This window comes from Cyprinodon tularosa, unplaced genomic scaffold, assembly GCF_016077235.1.
Source record: "Cyprinodon tularosa strain WSP-4 unplaced genomic scaffold, ASM1607723v1 ctg236, whole genome shotgun sequence".
Lineage (NCBI taxonomy): Eukaryota > Metazoa > Chordata > Actinopteri > Cyprinodontiformes > Cyprinodontidae > Cyprinodon > Cyprinodon tularosa.
The window spans coordinates 788,698-814,535 of record NW_024038883.1 but is presented as its reverse complement, the minus strand read 5'-3'; the positions used below and the strand labels follow the sequence as shown (position 1 = coordinate 814,535).

At 43.0% G+C, this 25,838-nt stretch overlaps 1 protein-coding gene across 1 annotated transcript in view; it reads left to right on the top strand.

The window, feature by feature from the left end:
• LOC119784873 overlaps positions 1-25,838 on the top strand; it is an 80,776-nt gene that overhangs the window by 15,140 nt on the left and 39,798 nt on the right. Inside the window, exons 3-4 of the mRNA XM_038287134.1 lie at positions 18,454-18,567; positions 21,244-21,374. Of these exons, the coding sequence (XP_038143062.1) occupies positions 18,454-18,567; positions 21,244-21,374 (245 nt within the window). The remainder of the gene's footprint in view (positions 1-18,453; positions 18,568-21,243; positions 21,375-25,838) is intronic.

The following is a 25,838-nucleotide window of genomic DNA, read 5'->3' as shown; positions in this document are numbered from 1 at the left end:
GCTACCGTGCTCACTTTCAGCTGTGAGATGTTTGCTTCCGGTTCAGCCCTTGGTGGAACATATAGTGGAACTCCGTAAAAGTTTTTAAAAAACCAAGGTTTGAAGAATAGTGGAATGGTGGAACAATAGTGGGACAATAGTGGAACAATAGTGGAACAATAGTGGTAATATGGTGGAAGAATGGTGGAACAATAGTGGAACAATGGTCGAAATATGGTTGAAGAATGGTAGAACAATGGTTAGACAATTGTGGAACAATGTTGGAACAATGGTGGAACAATGGTGGGACAGTGGTGGAACAATAGTGGAAATATGGTCGAAGAATGGTGGAACAATAGTGGAACAATATTGGAAATATGGTGGAAGAATGGTGGAAATATGGTGGAAGAATGGTAGAACAATGGTGAGACAATAGTGGAACAATGGTGGAACAATGGTGGGACAGTGGTGGAACAATAGTGGAACAATAGTGGAAATATGGTGGAAGAATGGTGGAAATATGGTGGAAGAATGGTAGAACAATGGTGAGACAATAGTGGAACAATGGTGGAACAATGTTGGAACAATGGTGGGACAGTGGTGGAACAATAGTGGAACAATAGTGGAAATATGGTGGAAGAATGGTGGAAACATGGTGGAAGAATGGTAGAACAATGGTGAGACAATAGTGGAACAATGGTGGAACAATGGTGGGACAGTGGTGGAACAATAGTGGAACAATAGTGGAAATATGGTGGAAGAATGGTAGAACAATGGTGAGACAATAGTGGAACAATGGTGGAACAATGGTGGGACAATGGTGGGACAGTGGTGGAACAATAGTGGGACAATAGTGGAAAAATAGTGGAACAATAGTGGAAATATGGTGGAAGAATGGTGGAACAATAGTGGAACAATGGTCGAAATATGGTTGAAGAATGGTAGAACAATGGCTAGACAATTGTGGAACAATGGTGGAACAATGTTGGAACAATGTTGGAACAATGGTGGGACAGTGGTGGAACAATAGTGGAACAATAGTGGAAATATGGTGGAAGAATGGTGGAAGAATGGTAGAACAATGGTGAGACAAAAGTGGAACAATGGTGGAACAATGGTGGGACAGTGGTGGAACAATAGTGGAACAATAGTGGAACAATAGTGGAAAATATGGTGGAAGAATGGTAGAACAATGGTGAGACAATAGTGGAACAATGGTGGAACAATGGTGGAACAATGGTGGGACAGTGGTGGAACAATAGTGGAAATATGGTCGAAGAATGGTGGAACAATAGTGGAACAATGGTCGAAATATGGTTGAAGAATGGTAGAACAATGGTTAGACAATTGTGGAACAATGGTGGAACAATGGTGAGACAATAGTGGAACAATGGTGGAACAATAGTGGAACAATAGTGGAAATATGGTGGAAGAATGGTGGAAATATGGTGGAAGAATGGTAGAACAATGGTGAGACAACAGTGGAACAATGGTGGAACAATGGTGGGACAGTGGTGGAACAATAGTGGAACAATAGTGGAAATATGGTGGAAGAATGGTGAAAATATGGTGGAAGAATGGTAGAACAATGGTGAGACAATAGTGGAACAATGGTGGAACAAGGGTTGGACAGTGGTGGAACAATAGTGGAACAACAGTGGAACAATGGTGGAAATATGGTGGAAGAATGGTAGAACAATGGTGAGACAATAGTGGAACAATGGTGGGACAGTGGTGGAACAATAGTGGAACAATAGTGGAAATATGGTGGAAATATGGTGGAAGAATGGTAGAACAATGGTGAGACAATAGTGGAACAATAATGGGACAGTGGTGGAACAATAGTGGAACAATGGTGGAAATATGGTGGAACAATGGTGAGACAATAGTGGAACAATGGTGGAACAATGGTGGGACAGTGGTGGAACGATAGTGGAACAATAGTGGAAATATGGTGGAAGAATGCTAGAACAATGGTGGAACAATGGTGGGACAGTGGTGGAACAATAGTGGAACAATAGTGGAAATATGGTCGAAGAATGGTGGAACAATGGTGGGACAATAGTGGGACAATGGTGGGACAATGGTGGGACAATAGTGGGACAATGGTGGGACAATGGTGGGACAATAGTGGGATAATGGTGGGACAATAGTGGAACAATAGTGGAAATATGGTGGAAGAATGGTGGAAATATGGTGGAAGAATGGTAGAACAATGGTGAGACAATAGTGGAACAATGGTGGGACAGTGGTGGAACAATAGTGGAACAATGGTGGAAATATGGTGGAACAATGGTGAGACAATAGTGGAACAATGGTGGAACAATGGTGGGACAGTGGTGGAACGATAGTGGAACAATAGTGGAAATATGGTGGAAGAATGGTAGAACAATGGTGGAACAATGGTGGGACAGTGGTGGAACAATAGTGGAACAATAGTGGAAATATGGTCGAAGAATGGTGGAACAATGGTGGGACAATAGTGGGACAATGGTGGGACAATGGTGGGACAATAGTGGGACAATGGTGGGACAATAGTGGGATAATGGTGGGACAATAGTGGAACAATAGTGGAAATATGGTCGAAGAATGGTTGAACAATAGTTGAACAATGGTGGGACAATGGTGGGACAGTGGTGGAACAATAGTGGGACAATGGTGGGACAGTAGTGGGACAATGGTGGGACAGTAGTGGGACAATAGTGGGACAGTGGTGGGACAATGGTGGGACAATGGTGGGACAGTAGTGGGACAATGGTGGGTCAATAGTGGGACAGTGGTGGAACAATAGTGGGACAGTGGTGGAACAATAGTGGGACAATGGTGGGACAATGGTGGGACAGTAGTGGGACAATAGTGGGACAATGGTGGGACAATAGTGGGACAATAGTGGGACAATGGTGGGACAGTGGTGGAACAATAGTGGGACAATGGTGGGACAGTAGTGGGACAATAGTGGGACAATGGTGGGACAATAGTGGAGTAATGGTGGGACAATGGTGGAAATATGGTGGAACAATAGTTATACTATGGTGGATTAGTAGTGAAATGATGGTGGATCAGTAGTGGAACGATGGTGGATTAGTAGTGAAAATATGGTGGATTAGTAGTGAAATGGTGGTGGATCAATATCATCTCAGATCTCATTAGCTTCACATCGTTTGGAGGCATCAGGCAGAAAACCTGAATCCCACATTGGGAATATTTTCATGGCCTCCACCTGTTTGAAGTCTTTTCTCTGTCGCTGACACGGCGGCGGCGGCGGCATTCTTTAACCATTTGTCTAACCTGGGAGGAGCTGGTCGTCAGCTCGCTGCACACCCAGCCCTACACACCCTTTGGGTGCCTGACACTAAAGGACTATTATAAGGTAGAGGAGCCCATTAATCCGTCCACTGCTTGTTATCAGACAGAACGGCGTGTGTGTGTCGGTCCTCGGCGGTTTTTGAGGACAAATGTGTGTGAAAATATTTAAATGATAACGAAGGAGAAAAATGTTTTCTCCTGTTTGACACGGTAATGACAGAGTGATGACACAGATGATGGTGTAATTGTTAGCCGCAGTAAAACTGTTTCCTCTGACAACGTTTGTTGCTTTTTCAGCACAGCGCTAAGCTCAGCCCAAACGGGTTTGCTGGCCGTGGATGTTGGTGCATTTAGGTGAAACGTGTGAACATTCTCCTTTACAGAACTGGTCCAGTCCATCATAGTGTGCAGGGTGGTAAACACCTGTTCACTGCATTGATCCTGATGCACTATGCTGTCATTAGTGACCAATCAGCTCTAACTGATTAAACTCATGAGCATGTTTGTGATGGTAGGATTGTTTAATTGATTACATCTAAAGTTCTGTCTGATTGAAGGTCTTCTTCCTTCATTATTTACATGCAATCTAAGCGTCTTCTTCAGCAATCTTCCCTCTGCATCAGATAGTTTAAGTGAACTTTTTTCAGTTTTTGACCACAGATCTCATTTTATCTGTAAAACATTGAATAAATCCCCTATAATGGTAACAGCAACCTCCCTCATGGTGGCTCCTCCCACACCTATGTCCGAAACATCAGCCAGCGAGCTGATCTGCAGGATCCACCTTCAAAGGCTTCAGAGTGTGGAGTTAAATATTTACAGTTTAAGTACTATAAATAATTAAAAATTACCTCAAGTGGATCATTTTGGACTTACTGGATATAAATAAAAAGCAAATGACTGAGAGGAGCTTCAGCAGCAACTAACCAGACCGGATGAATCGATCAGTGAGGCTGTTGCTGGCAGCAGGACTCTAGATCTAGACATCATCTAGATGTCAGAGGCTGAACAGACAGACTAAATGAAACTCTGTGTTCATTTCTATTTCTTTCTGACTCCTGCAGATCTAGTTTCTATCATCAGCAAATGATTCTGCTTTTAGGCCTTAAACTGCATTTTCCATTATGATGAAACTGCAAGGCGTCCCATGTTGTCCTGTTCACTCCCACTTCAGACTGCTGGGAGGGAACTGGTTCAAAGTGCAGCAGCATACTGGCTTACATGCCTACGCTGTGAGTCACGAACAAGGTGTGCTGACTTCTCTGCACGCTGAGCTGTCTGCTGAGTAACGGCGTTTGTTCTCATTATGATATCGCAAATCATCAGACCTCTGAGCCTCCTGTCTGTTGGATTCAAACTTGGAAATAGAACGCCGTCACACAGAAAGAAGGCTCAGACTTTCATCTGGATTCAAACGTTCTTCATTTTTCTAACAAACTTTTAGTGAAAACACAAAGTTAATTATGAAGCCAACATGGAAAAGCTGTGCTGGAAAGACAAAGTAACGCATCTTTAACAGACAGTATGTCACAACGAGCACAAAGAAATAACTGTTAGATAAAAACACGGAAGGAACGATCAAATCAGGATAATATGAAACAGAAAATGCAATAAAATCACAACAAGATAAGACAATAAAATCATGAAAGCCATCATGGTGGATGGATTGAAATCAAAGATTTGACTGAAGCCATAAAAAGGGAAATACATTAATGGAAACAGGATGACAAAAATGGACTTTTCCCCTGAGCTGCTCTGCAGACCATGGCCCAGATCAGTGGGATGTTCCCTAAACGAAAGAAACAGGAAGAATGAGTTTTACAGTGGATTTAAAGTTTACAATTGATTTTTGGTTGCAGGAAGCGAGGAACAGTTTCCAAGGTGTCTGTCTTATCTTTGCTTGATACCAGAAAGTTACTGGTAAGCCAATCACTGACCAAAGATAAAGACTGCACGAGGGCCGACGTGGTTTAAAGGATACAAACAGTTGGATATCATCTGCATAGATGTGATAAGAAATGCTAGAAAATGCTTAAATAGTAGCGGCTAATGGCTAATGTTAAACTAGAATAATAGTGAGCCTAGAACTGAGCCTTGGGGAACCCCGCTGGTCAGGGGTGCAGAATCAGAGGAAAGATAAAAGCTTGAGTTCAGCTGCACCAACACCGAGCATCCGCAGCCGGTAAATCTTCTAGACTTTCACCAAAGTCTCAGTAGAACCCTACCTTACAAAGCCAGACTTAAAAGGGTCTAAATCAGTTTTACAGAGAGTCACAATCTGAGCTGCATTTTAACAACATTTTCTGATATTTTACTGAGAATCTGCAACTTTGATTCACCAGAATACAATAAGAATACATCCATTAAAGGAAAATTCCGCTCTTATTCAGAATTAAAACTTCTGAAAGTTCTTTAAATATGAAATTATTACATACTGTTCAATAAATATTTTTTTTTTTTACTAAGTAACGCTAAATTCATTAAATCACCGCAAATGTATGAGTGTTAGGTAGAAATAATGATCCATAGTAGGGATGCACGATATAATCGGCCCCCTATCGGTATCGGCCTTGAAACTGAATATCGGACATCGGCCCCCCCCCACGATATTTAACCCGATATTTGATCAGCTTCTGAGTTTCTAAAGTCAGAAAAAAAAAAAAAAATACTACTTCTTCTTCCTCAAAAACTTCTTTTTTACAGACTTAAAAACTTCTAAAGACGAGGGAAAAAATATTGTTCCATTAAAATATCCCAATATCTTCATATGCTGATATATTGCCATTTAAAAACAGCATATCAATCTCTTTTACTAATGAAATATTGCTATATGTCATCGTTATGCTACGAAATCCCCCGAAAATTCACCAAATGTTGCCATATTTTTATATGTTGATATATTGACGCGGTATCGATCTATTTTACTAACAAAATCTCACAAGAATTTGCAAAATATCACGAGAGTTTGAAACTGAACGATGAAATTTCACGAGATTCTGAAAGTAAAATAGATCGATACCGCGTTTTTAAAAATCTATTTGATATCAGCATATGAAAATATATTTGAGTATATTATTTTTCAAAGTGTCAGAAATGGATAACAAAACTGCTATTTTCAATGACTACTTATTTTTGTCCAGCTTTAACATCGGTATCGATATCGGTTATTGGCTACATGAGTTTTAAAATATCGGCATATCGGATATCGGCCAAAATCCCAATATCGTGCATCCCTAATCCATAGGTTATTCCACGCTGATCAGACTTTAACCTTTAACAGCAGTTTTGGCAGCTCTGAGCTAACAGGAGCATGCTAACATGCTAACACAATGCCGAGACAACGCTGACTAGACTAGAATGAAGCAACATGACTAATGAGAAGACGAGATGTTTGATTATAATGCTTCAGCTGTCAGAGTCCATCCCTCTGACGGCTGAAGCTGGAGTCGACCTTCAGGTCTCGACTCTGCCTCTGGTCTGGGAAGAAGATGATAACTTTACCTAAACGTTCTCCTGAAGGTGTTTCTACAGGATCGTCGGGTGGAGTCGTACATTTTGTCTTTTGTTTATTTAAAGTAATGCAAACAATTTGGAACCTGAGAGCCCAAATTCTCCAAATGTTCTGCATCTGTGTGTTTCTATTGTATCAAAGAATGTTTTAAGACTGGAAATTACAATAGTTGAACTCTTATTCATAAGTTTTTCTGCGTGCAGAAAGTGTGACGACATAACAGTGTTTGTTCAAACTAGGAGAGTCTGCAGTGCCTCATCAGAGAAGAATGAGACACTCCTATCAAATGCCTGTTAGAGGTGTAAAAAGGGAAAGTTACTGAAATTCATTCTCAATTTTACACGTGTGTGGTCTGTAGTTATTCCTGCTGTTAAAATGAAGAGTTTAGTTTACTGTCAAAGGATAAAGTTGAGTTTTTTTAATGGCTGTGCTGTTGCGTAACATCCCTCGTGGTGCGTCCATAAAACAGAAAGTCAACAGTGAGAGCCGTGAGCTGCAGGAGGCGAAGGAGGCGTCGCCCTCATTAAATCCGCTGCTTATCAAGGAGTGTCTGATCTGGAGAGGTGCCAAGGCCGCCGCCCCGCCCAGACACACCTGGAGATGGGAATCCTCTGAATAAAACAACAATGCTGTTCGGCTGCAGAACCAGCTGCAGCTTTCTGGATTCTCAAGCTCCTTTTTTGGAAAAACTTTCATCCTTTAACTTTCGTTTACACTTTTCTATGCAGGACAGCTTTTATTTGCATTTTCATGGGATTTAAAAGTCCAAACTAAATTTACAGAATTTAGAAAAGATAACTTGATGCTAACAACCCTGCAATAAAAGCAGAGGTTTGTAAGGAGGCAGAACTTCGTTCTCCTCTTTATTCTCCGTCCGGTTGATTGTTTTTTGCACCAGTAGTTCTCAGCAGTCATTTTGCTCATGGTGGATACACATGCCAGGCCTGCAGGTGGCGCTGTCCCATTAGATAAGATACAGAACTATACATAACTCTCTTTTTTTCTCTTAATTTATATTATATTTACTTTTATTTACTAACTTATATGTACTTGCGGCGCCAGTAATTAAATTGTGAGAAGCTGGTTTTATTTTGGTCTTCTATAGTCCTCTTTTCCCAAGCTGCGGTTTGCGTTTAAAGCTCCGTGTGGGTGGAGCCTAAAACACCGCATCTGTAGGAAGCCGTTCTTCAATGGTAACATTCCGCTCTGGTCCGTCTTTTCTGTCCTTATCCTCTTAATTTTTTGTTCTAGTTTATTTCCTTTGTGCTACCTTTCATCCTTTCCATCCTTCCTTCCTTGTGTACTTACATTCTTCCTCCTTAGTGTTGTTATAAATTACATTTTTTATCTTTCCTTCTTTGATTCCTTTCTCCTTTTTGGTTTATTTCCTTCCTTCCTTCCTTTATTAATTTATTCCTTCCTTCCTTCTTTCCCTCCTTCCTCGGTTCATTCCTTCCTTCCTCGGTTCTTTCCTTCCTTCATTCCTTCCATACTTCCTTGGTTCATTCATTTGTTCCTTCCTTCCTTCCTTGGTTTGTTCCTTCCGTCCGTCCTTCCTTCCTTCCTTCTTTCCTTGGTTCACTCTTTCCTTCCTTGGTTCTTTCCTTCCTTCCTTCCTTCCTTGGTTCATTCCTTCCGTCCTTCCTTGCTTCCTACCTTCCTTAGTTTTTTTGTTTGTTCCTTCCTTCCTTCCTTGGTTTGTTCCTTCCTTCCTTCCTTCCTTCCTTGGTTCATTCCTTCCTTCCTTCCTTCCTTAGTTTTTTTGTTTGTTCCTTCCTTCCTTCATTTCTTCCTTACTTCCTTGGTTTGTTCCTTCCGTCCATCCTTCCTTCGTTGGTTCTTTCCTTGGTTCAATCCTTCCTTCCTTCCCTCCTTCCTTCCTTCCTTGTTTTGTTCCTTCCTTCCTTCCTTCCTTCCTTCCTTGGTTTGTTCCTTCCTTCCGTCCGTCCTTCCTTCGTTGGTTCTTTCCTTGGTTCAATCCTTCCTTACTTCCTTGAGTCATTCATTCGTTCGTCCTTTCCTTCCTTCATTCCTTCCTTCCTTCCTTCCTTGGTTTGTTCCTTCCGTCCGTCCTTCCTTCGTTGGTTCTTTCCTTGGTTCAATCCTTCCTTACTTCCTTGAGTCATTCATTCGTTCGTTCTTTCCTTCCTTCCTTCCTTCCTTGGTTTGTTCCTTCCGTCCGTCCTTCCTTCCTTCGTTGGTTCTTTCCTTGGTTCAATCCTTCCTTACTTACTTCCTTCCTTTCTTCGTTGGTTCTTTCCTTGGTTCAATGATTCCTTACTTCCTTGAGTCATTCATTCGTTCGTCCTTTCCTTCCTTCATTCCTTCCTTCCTTCCTTGGTTTGTTCCTTCCGTCCGTCCTTCCTTCGTTGGTTCTTTCCTTGGTTCAATCCTTCCTTACTTCCTTGAGTCATTCATTCGTTCGTTCTTTCCTTCCTTCCTTCCTTCCTTCCTTGGTTTGTTCCTTCCGTCCTTCCTTCCTTTGTTGGTTCTTTCCTTCGTTCAATCCTTCCTTACTTCCTTGAGTCATTCATTCGTTCGTCCTTTCCTTCCTTCATTCCTTCCTTCCTTCCTTGGTTTGTTCCTTCCTTCCGTCCGTCCTTCGTTCGTTGGTTCTTTCCTTGGTTCAATCCTTCCTTACTTCCTTGAGTCATTCATTCGTTCGTTCTTTCCTTCCTTCCTTCCTTCCTTCCTTGGTTTGTTCCTTCCGTCCGTCCGTCCTTCCTTCGTTGGTTCTTTCCTTGGTTCAATCCTTCCTTATTTCCTTGATTCATTCATTCGTTCGTCCTTTCCTTCCTTCATTCCTTCCTTCCTTCCTTGGTTTGTTCCTTCCTTCCGTCCGTCCTTCCTTCGTTGGTTCTTTCCTTGTTTCAATCCTTCCTTACTTCCTTGAGTCATTCATTCGTTCATTCTTTCCTTCCTTCCTTCCTTCCTTCCTTCCTTCCTTCCTTCCTTCCTTCCTTGGTTTGTTCCTTCCGTCCGTCCGTCCTTCCTTCGTTGGTTCTTTCCTTGGTTCAATCCTTCCTTACTTCCTTGAGTCATTCATTCGTTCGTCCTTTCCTTCCTTCCTGGTGGCTCAGAGCTTTGTCCCTCTGTCCTTTATACTCTGCACTTTCAAAGGGACATGGGGGCGGGTAGGTGTGGGGGGGGCGGGTTGCTGATCAATCAGTCCCCCAGCCTCTCACACACTGGCTGGATATTAACCAGCAGAGCAACATTCCCACTGCCTCAGTGGGTCTCTGCCAGCTGGAGGTTGTAGTCAGGGTCATCTCCATGTACACAGCGGCTCGGCCCACCCACCAACCCTCACATAGAAGCCTTCGTTAGTGCGGCTCAGGCAGGAAGCTAGTCGTCCCTTTCTGTTTGTGTCAACATGAACGTTTCTGGTCCTGCGGGTCCCACAGTGAGTATTTCAGAAACATTTCTCAGAAAGCCTTAAAAAGCTGTCGTTGGACATTTAAAGCCTGTAACTGATGCTGGCTTTTAGACAAGCGTCACATAGTTCTGCCTCCATTAATGCTGCTTGGATCTTATTTCTATTCTAACTCAGAAGAGCCTTTATTTAAATTCAACTTTCATTTTCTAACACGAGAATATAAAAGGATTTTTGGAAAAGGAAAAAATGCCAAAAGAGTGGATGAGAAAATGGATTTTCCCCAGCAGCTTCTTACTGACAGCTTTTCATCAGATGTTTCCGTCACAGCGTGCTGCTCGCTGGTCAACATACAGAACATGGTGGTTTGTACTGGTTATAGTGGTTATATGTTCAAACGTTTCAATGAGCCAATCATCAGAGCTCAAGCTTCAGCTCATCCTCTACACCTCTTAAATCAGGGATGTTCAGGTCTGATGCTGATATTTAAAATCAGTCTGACAACAACAACATATTCTGATATTTAGCCGAAAAACAATATTAAAATATATAACCTAAAATCTCTGATATAAGCAGAGGTGTCTAAACTATTCAGGTTTATTCCTCTATCCTGCAGTTTAAGTTAGAGGATACATTTCAGCTTTTTCCTCCAGTAAAAGTGTAAAAGTAAAATTTTCAAAACGACTTAAAGTATAAAAGTAAAAGTAATGCACAAAAAAGAAGTTTTACTGCTCTACTCTATTCAAGGAACATTTTTCTACAATTGTGGATGATAAATTCCTTAGACTTTATTTTCTTAGTTTTATAAATAATGGTAACAGCGTCACATTTAACTTACATTTACTTTTATTTATTTTGGTATGTGGTGAGCAACAAGTTGGGGCAGCACCAAGTCCAACCACAAATAAATTGTGAAAAACATGAAAAAAAAAAACAATTTTTTTTTATGGTTTTTATTTTTTTAAATACCAACAAGCCATAATGAAAATTTGCTTATATGAAACAAAATAAGTCTATTTTAAAATATAACAAGCAGAAAGTAAAAAGTTGTCTAAAAAGTAATTAGTCCAGTAAAGTATAGATAGCCAAGATGATGCCTCTGGATTTAAGTTACAGAAAAACTCTTTAAAGTTTCTAATACCCAGAGATTAATAATTAACGTTGTTCTGACATAGGGTGGCCAGATGTCCGGCTTTAGGGCGGACAGTCCGGATTTTCATTGCACTGTCCGGCGTCCGGCGCTGCACCCTGCCGGACGTGTATTTGTCCTCCTTTACCCCCAGATTCCACATACTCCGTCAGCGCTCCGCCCCGCTCACGTACGGAGTACTTGTCTGTCATGTAAATCAATGAGAGCTGTTCCACATCCTCCGCTCGTCACCGCCCACGTACGTCTTCTCCGTCCTTCACCGTCAAAATACGGAGCTGAGCTATTTTTTGCTCCCCTCCGGTCCGTCCAGATCAAGACCCGCTATTGCAATAACACCAAACAGAAAAAAGAATGTAGAGAAGACCCGGTTTGTCAAATTAAATTATAGTAAAAACAGATCGGTATCTAGAAATTAGAGCATAGTTTGTATATATTCCCAAAAACTAAGAGCAATTAATTAAATAATTGGATGCAGACTATTGGTGCTTCAACAGACCAGGAAGAAGTTGTGAGATTCTAGAGTGAATCTCACAACTTTAAAAGAAAATTCTTATTGCAGGAATGGATGAAGAGATGATGAGTTTGGAAGCAGAGAATAAACAGAGTTCATACAAACTATGTATGATCCTAGTTATCCCTGTTACAAAAATCCACAACAGAAAGAAAATATTTGGGCAGAAACTGAACATCTGCTGGATGATGATGGAGATTTTTTTAATATGTCAGATTAAATTAAGCGTTCACAGGTTTTATACAGGAATGAGGAGCTCTAATTTAATGCTCTTTTAATGCTATTAGAAATAATTTTAATGCCATCAACAAGTATCATGTACATAAGTTATTAGTTTACATGAAATAAGGAGCTGTAAGCACAGTTCCATGACTCAAGTTTATATATATATATATATATATATATATATATATATATATATATATATATATATATATATATAGATATAGATATAGATATGGATAGATAGAGAACATGGTGAAATCATCTTTACTCTCGACAGGCTGCAGCCATGTCATGAATTCCTCTTTTCCAGCTACTTTTTGCAGTTTGCATCGTCCTATTCTCTAGCTCTTTCTCGAGCTTCTTTTCCAAACAACTGCTTTATGATCAATTGCAGCAGTTCTGCGCAAATTAATCGTGTTAAAAAATTGTCACTTTTTAAACACCACAATGTATTAAATAAATACAAATGCTGGGAACCAATTCTTTTTTACATTTCTTTAATATTTTGTTCTATTCAGCTACACAAGCATCCTTTTAAACTACTAAGAATTGTGCTATAAATGTGAATTTACCCGATTCTTATGTACACCTTAGTAATTTATTGATATGCCGCACAATGTCCTCCTTTTTGGTGCTATAGAAATGGCCACCCTATTCTGACACAAGTTAAATATTGTTTCATGTCTGAATGAAATTAACCTCATCAAGTTGTTTCTAACATTTCCCTCCAAAAAGAGTTGGCTAATGGCTCCAATATCAGTATTATATTAAAAATAATAATGATTGATCGGGACAACCCTGTCTTTAATATTCGTATCTGTCCAGCCACAGTTAAAGACGCTAAACAATATTTAAATGAATCTATAAACCCCTTAATGCTACATGTAGCTATGGCTGCTAGTTAGCTGCTAGTTAGCTGCTAGTCGGCTGCTAATTGGGTGCTAATTTCTTCCTTTTTCATTAAAGTATTATTCATCAGGTTTTGCTCTACTAGTTAAACAATAATTGTCATTTTGAAAGAGTTGACACTAATATTTATGCCTAAATGATTTACAGCTAACAGATTAGCTTCAGGTTTGCTTTAACATGTCTCTGACTTATTTGTTTTTATCCTTCTGACACATTATGCCTAAAACTTTTGCTTCAGATAAATTATCCCTCTAAATCTTTCTGTAGTCGGTTTTCTCAGTAGTAGTTCTGAAAGTTTAAGCTAATCTTCGCTAAGCTACCGTTAGCCCTTTTTAAACTGAAGCAGAGACACATTTAGGATCCTTAGAGAGTTAGCTCCATGTGTTCCCATATCGTTTTATTTAAAACCATAAAACATAATCAGATCTGATTTGATAGAGCCTGATATCTCAGAAGTCGCATTTCTGTAGAACCACTGTGTTTAAATTCTATTCAGTTTATTTCTATAGCTCCAATTCCCATCATGTCATCTCAGGTCACTTTCCAGTTCACCAGATCATCCAGTCAGATTGATTCAAAGTTTTCTATCTAAGGAAAACCAGCTGATTGCATCGACTCATTGACTCTTCAGCAATCCCTCACACTAAGCATGCTTGTAGCGACAGTGGAGAGGAAAAACTCCCTTTGAACAGGAAGAAACCTCCAGCAGAACCAGGCTCAGTGTGAGCGGCCATCTGCTGAGGCCCACTGGGGTTCAAGGAGACAGAAGCAGACATAGAAAAAGAAGCATAGATACAAAAGGCAACTGTCAACCAGCTCCACAGGCAACCCCCCCCCCCCCCCTCCAGGAAACACACAGCCAGGCAGACGAGCTCCGAGCCAGCTCCCATGTCAGAGGATGAAGAGAGCACATCCAGTTAGTCACAGTCAGAGAAACAGGACTACACTGGAAAACAGGCCAAGCTCCAACATCTAGAAACAAAGGTGTTGATGGCAGCAGCACAGCTGATATTTCCAACCCAGTCTCATGGGAAAATGTACCCCCACTACGTTGGTCCACACTACAAAACGTAGTGGAGGTACATTAATGGCCATTTCTTCTGCCTATACGCTTTCTATTGTTTTACGTCCTAGTCACGTGACTTTCAAGATTCCAGCTGGGAGAAAAAATATATATATATCGCCGACATTCGCTCATTTTTTTGTGGAAAGATTAATAACTTGAGTTTGTTTTTGCATTAAAATGAGTTTTGATTACATTTTTAGTGAGAAATGTATAGTTTGTTGCCAGAATATTTACTCAGGGAATGTACATATTCACTTGCTTGTTCGTTTCTTGCAAAGATTTTTCAAGATAATGTGAAACTGTAACGTTTTGGTATAAACATGGCTGAGATTTCTCTAACTTTTAGTGGGAAAATCAATAATTTCAATCAGTTTCTGCATTTAAATGGGTTTTGATTACATTTATAGCGAGAAGTGTTGGGTTTATTTACATAATATTTACTTAGTGAACATACATAATCACCCGCTTGCTAGTTTTAGCTACGGTTTTTCGGATCTCGTGAGGATTATGTGGAATTGTAACGTTTTGGCTGCTACCCATCGCCTAGCATTTAGCTGCCGCCCCGATTCAACATTGAATTCTTTGTGATTTAACTCCATCTGACGGATCAAACCCTCGCCACTGCGTCTGAGGTTGATTTTCAGATCAATGCAATACGTCGTGGCATACGGGAGAAACTAATGTTGACAAAATGATCATGAGTGAAGATCGGATGTGTTTTATTTGGAAATCTACCGGATCCTTTGTGCATTTAACTTCCTGTTTGGTGCGATCTCATTGATGGGTTTTGACCAGATTTTGACCAAAGAGGAACTCAAAAAAAACAAAACAATTTAAATACACAACCAGCATATCTGGAATCAGTGACAGAGAGCGACTGGGACCAGAAGTTTATTAATTTCTCCCCACTGATTTCCATTCAAAATATTTTAGGTCCCACCGGGCTCTAACTGCCACCATCTCTGCTGTGAAAACAGATAGTTGATCTGAAATTCTTTTAGGAATGTGTATTTTGAACTCTGGTACATATATTCCTATTCCCACACACCCTTTTAAATTCTTAGAACCATCAGAATACATTTTAAGGTAATTATAATATGAGTTTGCTTGTTGGAATCATTAACTGCTTTAAAAAAATATTATTATTATTGTTATTACTATGCTTTTCAAAGAATTTAAAAGAATTTAAATGACAATTTATACTTAATAGGGAGGAAAAATAATCATAAATGTGAAGGATGTGGAGAGATAGAAAATGTAGAACACGTATTGATGAACTGTAAAACATCTCAACCTGAAATGGAGAAATTGAAAAGAGTTGAAAGGACAGGCCAAGAATGGAGTCTTAAAAGATTATTGGGAAATAAAGGAAATATAAAAGATATTTATAGATTAAGGAAAGCATTATTTATTTATCTTCAGAATACAAAATAAAAAAATAGAATTTAATAGCTAAAACTAGCAAGCGGGTGATTATGTATGTTCACTAAGTAAATATTATGTAAATAAACCCTACACTTCTCGCTATAAATGTAATCAAAACCCATTTAAATGCAGAAACTGATTGAAATTATTGATTTTCCCACTAAAAGTTAGAGAAATCTCAGCCATGTTTATACCAAAACGTTACAGTTTCACATTATCTTGAAAAATCTTTGCAAGAAACGAACAAGCAAGTGAATATGTACATTCCCTGAGTAAATATTCTGGCAACAAACTATACATTTCTCACTAGAAATGTAATCAAAACTTATTTTAATGCAAAAACAAACTCAAGTTATTAATCTTTCCACAAAAAAATGAGCGAATGTCGGCCATATATATATTTTTTTTTTCTCCCAGCTGGAATCTTGAAAGTCACGTGACTAGGACGTAAAACAATAGAAAGCGTATAGGCAGAAGAAATGTAACAGTACCACAAAAAAATGGCCATTAATGTACCTCCACTACGTTTTGCAGTGTGGACCAACGTAGTGGGGGTACATTTTCCCATGAGACTGGGTTGGTATTTCTCTCCAGGATGGAGTCACAGCCAAACAGGAACAGACCAGATGAAGCTACTATGAGAAAAAGCAGAGAGAGCAGAACGTTAGAGATTGAACTAACAGATTCTGCAGAGTGGGAGAATAGAGATAGAATGAAGCAGAATGATGAAAAAGGGGTCCCTATGTCCTCCAGCAGTCTAAGCCTATAGCAGCAGAACTATAGAGATAGATCAGGATAACCTGAGCCACTCTAACTAGAAGCTTTATCAAAAAGGAAAGTTTTAAGCCTAGCCTTAAAAGTAGACAGGGTGTCTGCCTCACGGACTAAAACTGGTAGTTGGTTCCACAGGAGAGGAGCCTGAGAACTAAAAGATCTGCCTCCCATTCTACACCATCTTTAGCTGTGAAACATAGTTAGCAGGAAACATTAGCAGCATAAGATTCATTTCTAACAGTTCTTCATTAATGAGGAGAGAAAATGGCGTCACGTTCACCATGTTTCTGCTTTATGATGGAAACCCAACTGGTTGGTTGGAGCTCCTGATGGTTAAACACAACTTAAATAATCCAAACTTCGATCTTTTCTTCATATTTCTATCTTTTCTTAAGCGTCTGCTATGGGTTTAAATGGAGTTAAAAACAATGAATTTGTTTTGATTGAGTTTAATCAGTCATCACAGCCTGTGTGTTGTCAGCATCGGCCCACTCAGGTTATGACTCCTTCGGCTCGTTTAGCAGCGAGAGGAATGGCGGTTGCCCACCGTCCATCTGCAGTTCCTGACGACTGTTTATTCTTTAGGGAAAAGGAGCCGTTTGAGTCCAGCAGGTTTTCTGCTGAGGATTAAAATGATGGAATGTTTTTCTCATGCAGCTGCAGGTCTAAATAAAACAGGGCTGCATCCTCCACTTTGTCTTTTAATTGCTCATTAAAACTGTTTGCAACCTTTGCCGCATCAATCCGTTTAATCTTTTTATAAGTTTTTATGCATCCTAATGTTTTTTAAATCTAACCGGGTTAAAGAAGTTTTATTGGTGTGTGTTTTGAAATGATTTGTCGCCTGGGATCCTGCTGCAGAGGAAGGAAATCAGTCACATTAATAAATAAATAAAAGAGCAAAAACCTTATTGGCAGGTTTTTAGACATGCAGGGAATCTGGTTTAATGACGAGACGATAACTTACCGCCATTAAGGAATAAAACATGCAAGCTGCACGGTAAGAAGAAGCATGATGATAATGATAATGATAAGATGATAATATGAGGTAGATGCAAAGTGCTGCAGCGCTCTGACCTCCTAAAGCAGCGGATTGATCCCTGGAAACGGTTGATTGATGGAAATACTCATCTTCATCATGATGATCGCAGCTGAAGAAAGATCCTCAGGGATAATTAAACGATCCAGATTTTAGTGTTTGTTGGATTTCATGGTCAATGGCAGGGGCGGATTTAGGAAATTTGGGGCCCTAAGCAGAGACAGGCAGTGTCTTTGTTCTAGGTTGTGTCCCTCTCTTCTTGTCCCTTTTCTTCTTGTTTTCCTCTCTATGTTTTGTACTCAGCTGACTTTTCATGCTGTCTCTAAAGGAATGAAAGATTTTTTCCAAGCACTAAGCTCACTTAGCTGATTGCTCCTTCCTGTGTTTCCAAAAAGGCCAAAGTAAATAACCCAGTCCTTCTTTTCACTGTAGACAAGCCATGATCTGCTTATCTGTTCTCCATTTTTCATTTGGATGAAATAATAGCTGCATGAATCATGACAGCAGACAAGATAGAGGAGAGCAGGAGGCGGGGTTACCAATCTACTCGCTCTGGAGAGCAGAGTTCGCTGCTTTTAGATGTTGTCTCCAAAGTCTTTTTAGAAATCAAAGTGCTAGAGGGGTCTGAAAAGTGGCTAAATATAGCGACTAAAGCGCTAAGTTGGCAACACTGCTCTTTGCATGGTTTGTTTTCAAATGGTTTGCTGCTGTCTGTTTGGACCTTTCTGAACATGTGCAGCAGATGCTCTGTATATCCTGTATATATCCCATCGTGCATCTTTCTCTTCCTTCCTCCTTCTTCTTCTACTTTGACTTTTTGAGCTGATGGAATGAGTACATTTCTCCGCTGTGAGATCAATAAAGTCAATCAATCAATTAATCGATTTAGGAGCTTTTTTTCCTGATTCATGGCTAAGATGTTAGCACCATCCTCTGAAAAAAAGGCTAGCCTTGGACTGAAGCTGAGCGGACAGCTGGCTAAAGTCTGAAAGGCCTTTAGAAACCCACAGAACCTCTGATCGGTTCCACCTTTAAGAGCCAAAGAAAAGTCTTTGCTCTTAGATAGAAAGAGTCTTGGCTCTAAGCTACATCAGCAAGCAGCAGGGATTTCACTCCAAGCTGCTACAGAAGCTTTTGGTTTGAAGAGATGAGACAGTTTTCTAAAATCCTCCTCTCTCTGTTCAGAATCCAGATTTCCAGAGAAGCCAAGAGGAATTCCCCGATTCAGTGGACAAACTACGGCAGCTGATAGAGGACAAAGTTACCATCCTAAGGTCAGCGACTGCTGAGAACCAGAAGGTAAATCAGCCGGCAGGCGCTTCTGTTCTTAAGTGCGTTTAATGGAGACAAACATGAAGCAGGAAGTACATGAATCTAGATCTGAATAGTGTGGAGGGAAAGGGCTGGGGTTTTTTTTTTTGTTTTTTTGTCTAGTTCCAGATTCAAAGCTAGGTTTAGGTCTGGACTTTGACTAGGCCGTTCCCTTCTACCACATGAACCTGCTTTCATCTGAATCCTCCCATTAAAACTCTTGATGGAGGTTTTATGGTGGTGATCCTGATGGAAAGAACCTCCACCATCATCATCATCATCAGCCTCTCCTCAGAGCGATCAATGTTGTCCCAGTTCCTGATAAGTTCAGTTCACACAGATGAAAATGAACTAGCTCCCGTTCATAGTTCACTTTTTCACAAACCTATAAATGAACTGCAGGAGGTTTCTTCCTGTTCAAAGGGAGTTTTTCCTCTCCACTGTCTCCACTGTCGGGTGATTGCTGAAGAGTCAATGAGTCGATGCAATCAGCTGGTTTTCCTTAGATTGAAAACTGGATGATCTGGTTGAACTGGATCTATAAAGTGACCTGAGATGACATGATGTGAATTGGCACTATAGAAATAAACTGAATAGAATTAAACTGAACTAGTTGAAGTTAGTTTTCTAAATGAATCCCCATCTAAATGAAGCCCCAATCCTCCACATGTTGTTGCTGATTCCTCTGCTCAGACTGTGCAGCAGCTCCATGTTCAGATGATGGATTGTTCTGGAAGCTACTCCAGCTTCAAACAGAACCAGAACTTCCTCCCTGGTCCGTCTGCTGGGTCACTGTTTGGGCTGAAACATTTTCTTCTGTCGATTTTCTGGGTTTATTTCTTATTCGGACCCCGTTGGTAGAACTTTACCGATCTGTTCTGATCTGGTTTGATCCGGTCTGAGCCGTTCATCCTCCTACAGGAATTTGTGTTCAGACAATCAGTGGGACCCGTCTGCTGGGCCTGTTCTCCCGCCGGACCGGGTCACGTGGGCCCAGACGGACTGGCTGATGATTGGCTGCCGATTGGCTGATGATTGGCTGCTGACTGGCTGATGATTGGCTGATGATTGGCTGCCGACTGGCTGATGATTGGCTGCTGACTGGCTGATGATTGGCTGATGATTGGCTGCCGACTGGCTGATGATTGGCTGATGATTGGTTGATGATTGGCTGATGATTGGCTGATGACTGGCTGATGATTGGCTGATGATTGGCTGATGATTGGTTGATGATTGGCTGCTGATTGGCTGATGGTTGGCTGATGACTGGCTGATGATTGGCTGATGATTGGCTGATGACTGGCTGATGATTGGCTGATGATTGGCTGCCGACTGGCTGATGATTGGCTGCTGATTGGCTGATGATTGGCTGATGATTGGCTGATGACTGGCTGATGATTGGCTGATGACTGGCTGATGACTGGCTGATGATTGGCTGATGACTGGCTGATGATTGGCTGATGATTGGCTGATGATTGGCTGATGATGATTGGCTGATGATTGGCTGCTGATTGGCTGCTGATTGGCTGTCGATTGGCTGATGATTGGCTGATGATTGGCTGATGATTGGCTGCTAACTGGCTGATGATTGGCTGATGATTGGCTGCTGACTGGCTGATGATTGGCTGATGATTGGCTGATGATTGGCTGCTGACTGGCTGATGATTGGCTGATGATTGGCTGATGATTGGCTGCTGATTGGCTGATGATTGGCTGCTGATGATTGGCTGATGATTGGCTGCTGACTGGCTGATGATTGGCTGCTGATTGGCTGCTGATTGGCTGATGATTGGCTTCTGACTGGCTGATGATTGGCTGATGATTGGCTGATGATTGGCTGATTGGCTGCTGACTGGTTGATGATTGGCTGATGATTGGCTGCTGACTGGCTGATGATTGGCTGCTGATTGGCTGATGATTGGCTTCTGACTGGCTGATGATTGGCTGATGATGGGCTGCTGACTGGCTGATGATTGGCTGATGATTGGCTGCCGATTGGCTGATGATTGGCTGATGATTGGCTGATGATTGGCTGATGATTGGCTGCTGACTGGCTGATGATTGGCTGCTGACTGGCTGATGATTGGCTTCTGACTGGCTGATGATTGGCTGATGATTGGCTGCTGACTGGCTGATGATTGGCTGCTGACTGGCTGATGATTGGCTTCTGACTGGCTGATGATTGGCTGATGATTGGCTGATGATTGGCTGCTGACTGGCTGATGATTGGCTGATGATTGGCTGATGATTGGCTGCTGACTGGCTGATGATTGGCTGATGATTGGCTGATGATTGGCTGATGATTGGCTTCTGACTGGCTGATGATTGGCTGATGATTGGCTGCTGACTGGCTGCCGAATTCAGTCCAAATGGATCCAGGTCCGATTCGAGCCCTGACTCGGTACCAGTTGGTTAGAAGTCTAGCTTTAATCTGCCTTCTGACTGCAGCAGAACCGGGCCACCAGCCTGGGCAGAGAAGACCGGGCCAGGGGACCATCTGAGGTCCAGTTAGCCGCTTTGTCCAGGATAGAATCCTGTCTGGGATCCGACCCTGGTCCAGCCTGAGGCCTCCAGGGTCCGTTAGAACCAGAACCTGTGCTGACCCGCCGTGGGCCCAAACCGTACGGCTGACTGGTTCTGCTCTGCTGTGGTTCTGTGTGTCAGGGCCCGGCGTGGGAGGAGAACCAGGCCAGAGAGGAGTTGCGGCGCTTCGCCGCTCTGAGTCAGCAGCTGAACTTTCACCTCCAGGAGCTGCAGAGACGGACGGAGCAGGAGCTCAGAACCACACAGCAACAGTGAGTAAAACAGAACCGCCTGCATCGGTTCTACAGACCGAGGAACCCAGAGAACCGGAAGGCAGACGGCCACCAGAAGGTGATTCTCTGGTGGCCCTCTGCTGGACAGCCGTGCCCCCGTGGGGGGACTGAACATGGGTGGGTGTGCCTCCTGGCAGCAGCTGGTTCTGCTCGGCTGCAGGAGACGACAGGATCCTACTCGCCTTCCTGCGTTCGTGTGACGGAGCTGAAATGAAAGTGAATGTTTGATGCACTGTTGGCATGAGGAAGGATTCCTGTTAGTCTGCGACCGTGGGAATCAGAAACGCCACCGGCCTCCTGCCATGGCTGCCTGCTGAGGAACCACAGAGGTTAATGTCCTCTGAAACTTCCAACTTCTCTGATCCAGAAGATGTTTTAAAGGAAAAGCGCAAAATTATTTATACCTAAAACTAATACGATACGAAATGTTAGGCTGACTGAACAGGTGAGGCCTTCTGTGTTGTGCTTTGGTGGCGCAGTGGTTAGCGCACATAACCCATGACGGAGGCCTTAGTCCGCGACGCGGCCGACCCGGGTTCAAATCCGGCCTGGGGTCCTTTGCCTCATGTCTCCCCCTCTCTCTCACCCCCCCGTTTAAGGTTGCTTTTTCTTTCTTAACATAGATGGCTTCCTTCTCGCTCCTCTCTAACCACCTGTCTTCTTTGTTCCCTCTAACGACCCCCCTTTCAGAGACATAGACAGGTATGGGGCATTCCAGGCTAACAAAGAAGCCAAACGACCCCCATTCCAAAGGGGGGGACCCGTTCATCCGTTTCTATTTGCATGTTTTCTAAACTAAAACCAGGCTTTGTTGGGCTGCTGGATAAAACCTGGAACTAAACGCTATTTCTGACATTTTGGATTGAAAAATCTGGATGGAAGAGAAACGTCTTCAAACTTCGAATCAAGCTTCAGTTTTTTACTTTATTGGAATTTTTTTGGTTCATAACCTTCTTTAAAAAGTAGATTTTAATGGTCTGTAAAGTCCTTCCCTGCCTTTCTGCTTACAGTAAACATGTTCAGGGTTTTAGAAGAGAGATTTGAAGGCAGTTTGATCCCATTCTGGATGCAGAAGCTCTGGTTTCCCCCGTCAGAGAGCAGGTTCAGGTTGTCCCGCCTCGCTGCTCTCATGCCGTCATCGTTTCAGTGCAGACGAGTTTAAACACATCCAGGTGTGGCAGCACATCACACCCACACCTTCAGCTCTGATCAGTTCCAGGAAAAACTCTTAATTTCTCCTCAATTGTTGGAGCAGATGACTGATGGATGCGAAGCGGCGCTCAGATCAGACCTTCGCTCACCTCAGCTCCCCCGGCGGTTCCGTCTGATCCTCCTGCTGAACGCCCGTTATGATCAGTTAATCTAAATAAGTCATTTTGTCTTAAAATAAGTGCATTTTTTCTTGAATTGAGGAGCTGAGACACTTTGCCAATGAAACAAGATAAGTTACATTTAAAATAAAAAACAACAATTGCAATGTCTTATTTCTAGTGCATAATATCTAATTATCTTATTTAAATGTTGAAATTTTAAGTTCATTGTCAAATCATAATTACCTGCTCAAATTAATGGGAAATACACTTAATTTAAGACATTTTTGCATATTTCTTAGATCTATTTTTTACTGTGTAAAATTAAAATTAAACTTTTAAATCACACAACTAGAAATGCAATTCAGAAAAGATTTTATAATTCAACCTTTTAAGTTTAATTATAAAGAGGATCAGGGAATTATTTAATAATCCAACAATAAACACTATATTTTCTTATTTATTTTGATTCATAAATAACTTTTCTTATTGAATTTTAGTTTTAATTTGCTTTCCTAGCCTATAATTGTCATTTCTTATGTCATCATTTAGAACCAACCAGCCCCCCCCCCGCCCCGGGTCAGTGGCCTAGTTAAAGTCCAGATCTTTCCCTGATTGAGATGCTGGTGGGACCTTCACAGTCGGAAGGAACGGGGGGGATTTACATGTTTTGTAAAGTTGAGGTTAAATTCAGAAAACAGCTCCAGGAACGCCGCTATGACATCACCACTCGCTGACAGGCTGCCGTTATGCAACCAGACTTCAGCTTGTTGCCAAGACCGACAGGCGGACTGACGGGTTGGAAACCTCCCAGCTCAGCTCCTCCTCGCTGCTGAACCGGCAGAAACCGGACTGGAAATGGGTCGTCAATCATCAGAGGCGCTCAGCAGATGAACGGTGAACGCTTTGAGTCGATCCGTTACGGTTTTCTGCCTCAGTGCCCCTGAGCAGCACACTGACACTGGGAAGTAACGGTTGGTAACTCCACCCAGTCAGAGATGAGAGGAGAAGATGGCTCTCTGCTGGAGCGCGGCCCAACCTGTGGCGGCAGCATCATGCTGGGGTTTACCATCGGTCCTGCTGTTTTGCACGGCTGTGGCAGCATCATGCTGGGGTTTACCATCGGTCCTGCTGTTTTGCACGGATGTGGCAGCATCATGCTGGGGTTTACCATCGGTCCTGCTGTTTTGCACGGCTGTGGCAGCATCATGCTGGGGTTTACCATCGGTCCTGCTGTTTTGCACGGATGTGGCAGCATCATGCTGGGGTTTACCATCGGTCCTGCTGTTTTGCACGGCTGTGGCGGCATCATGCTGGGGTTTACCATCGGTCCTGCTGTTTTGCACGGATGTGGCAGCATCATGCTTGGGTTTACCATCGGTCCTGCTGTTTTGCACGGATGTGGCGGCATCATGCTGGGGTTTACCATCGGTCCTGCTGTTTTGCACGGATGTGGCAGCATCATGCTGGGGTTTACCATCGGTCCTGCTGTTTTGCACGGATGTGGCGGCATCATGCTGGGGTTTACCATCGGTCCTGCTGTTTTGCACGGCTGTGGCGGCATCATGCTGGGGTTTACCATCGGTCCTGCTGTTTTGCACGGATGTGGCGGCATCATGCTGGGGTTTACCATCGGTCCTGCTGTTTTGCACGGATGTGGCGGCATCATGCCGGGGTTTACCATCGGTCCTGCTGTTTTGCACGGATGTGGCGGCATCATGCTGGGGTTTACCATCGGTCCTGCTGTTTTGCACGGCTGTGGCGGCATCATGCTGGGGTTTACCATCGGTCCTGCTGTTTTGCACGGATGTGGCGGCATCATGCTGGGGTTTACCATCGGTCCTGCTGTTTTGCACGGATGTGGCAGCATCATGCTTGGGTTTACCATCGGTCCTGCTGTTTTGCACGGATGTGGCAGCATCATGCTGGGGTTTACCATCGGTCCTGCTTTTTTGCACGGCTGTGGCGGCATCATGCTGGGGTTTACCATCGGTCCTGCTGTTTTGCACGGATGTGGCGGCATCATGCTGGGGTTTACCATCGGTCCTGCTGTTTTGCACGGATGTGGCAGCATCATGCTGGGGTTTACCATCGGTCCTGCTGTTTTGCACGGATGTGGCAGCATCATGCTTGGGTTTACCATCGGTCCTGCTGTTTTGCACGGATGTGGCAGCATCATGCTGGGGTTTACCATCGGTCCTGCTGTTTTGCACGGATGTGGCGGCATCATGCTGGGGTTTACCATCGGTCCTGCTGTTTTGCACGGCTGTGGCAGCATCATGCTGGGGTTTACCATCGGTCCTGCTGTTTTGCACGGCTGTGGCGGCATCATGCTGGGGTTTACCATCGGCCCTGCTGTTTTGCACGGATGTGGCGGCATCATGCTGGGGTTTAGCATCGGTCCTGCTGTTTTGCACGGATTTGGCGGCATCATGCTGGGGTTTACCATCGGTCCTGCTTTTTTGCACGGCTGTGGCGGCATCATGCTGGGGTTTACCATCGGTCCTGCTGTTTTGCACGGCTGTGGCAGCATCATGCTGGGGTTTACCATCGGTCCTGCTTTTTTGCACGGCTGTGGCGGCATCATGCTGGGGTTTACCATCGGTCCTGCTGTTTTGCACGGATGTGGCGGCATCATGCTGGGGTTTACCATCGGTCCTGCTGTTTTGCACGGATGTGGCGGCATCATGCTGGGGTTTACCATCGGTCCTGCTGTTTTGCACGGCTGTGGCGGCATCATGCTGGGGTTTACCATCGGTCCTGCTGTTTTGCACGGCTGTGGCAGCATCATGCTGGGGTTTACCATCGGTCCTGCTGTTTTGCATGGCTGTGGCGCCATCATGCTGGGGTTTACCATCGGTCCTGCTGTTTTGCACGGCTGTGGCGCCATCATGCCGGGGTTTACCATCGGTCCTGCTGTTTTGCACGGCTGTAGCGGCATCATGCTGGGGTTTACCATCGGTCCTGCTGTTTTGCACGGCTGTGGCGGCATCATGCTGGGGTTTACCATCGGTCCTGCTGTTTTGCATGGCTGTGGCGGCATCATGCTGGGGTTTACCATCGGTCCTGCTGTTTTGCACGGATGTGGCAGCATCATGCTGGGGTTTACCATCGGTCCTGCTGTTTTGCACGG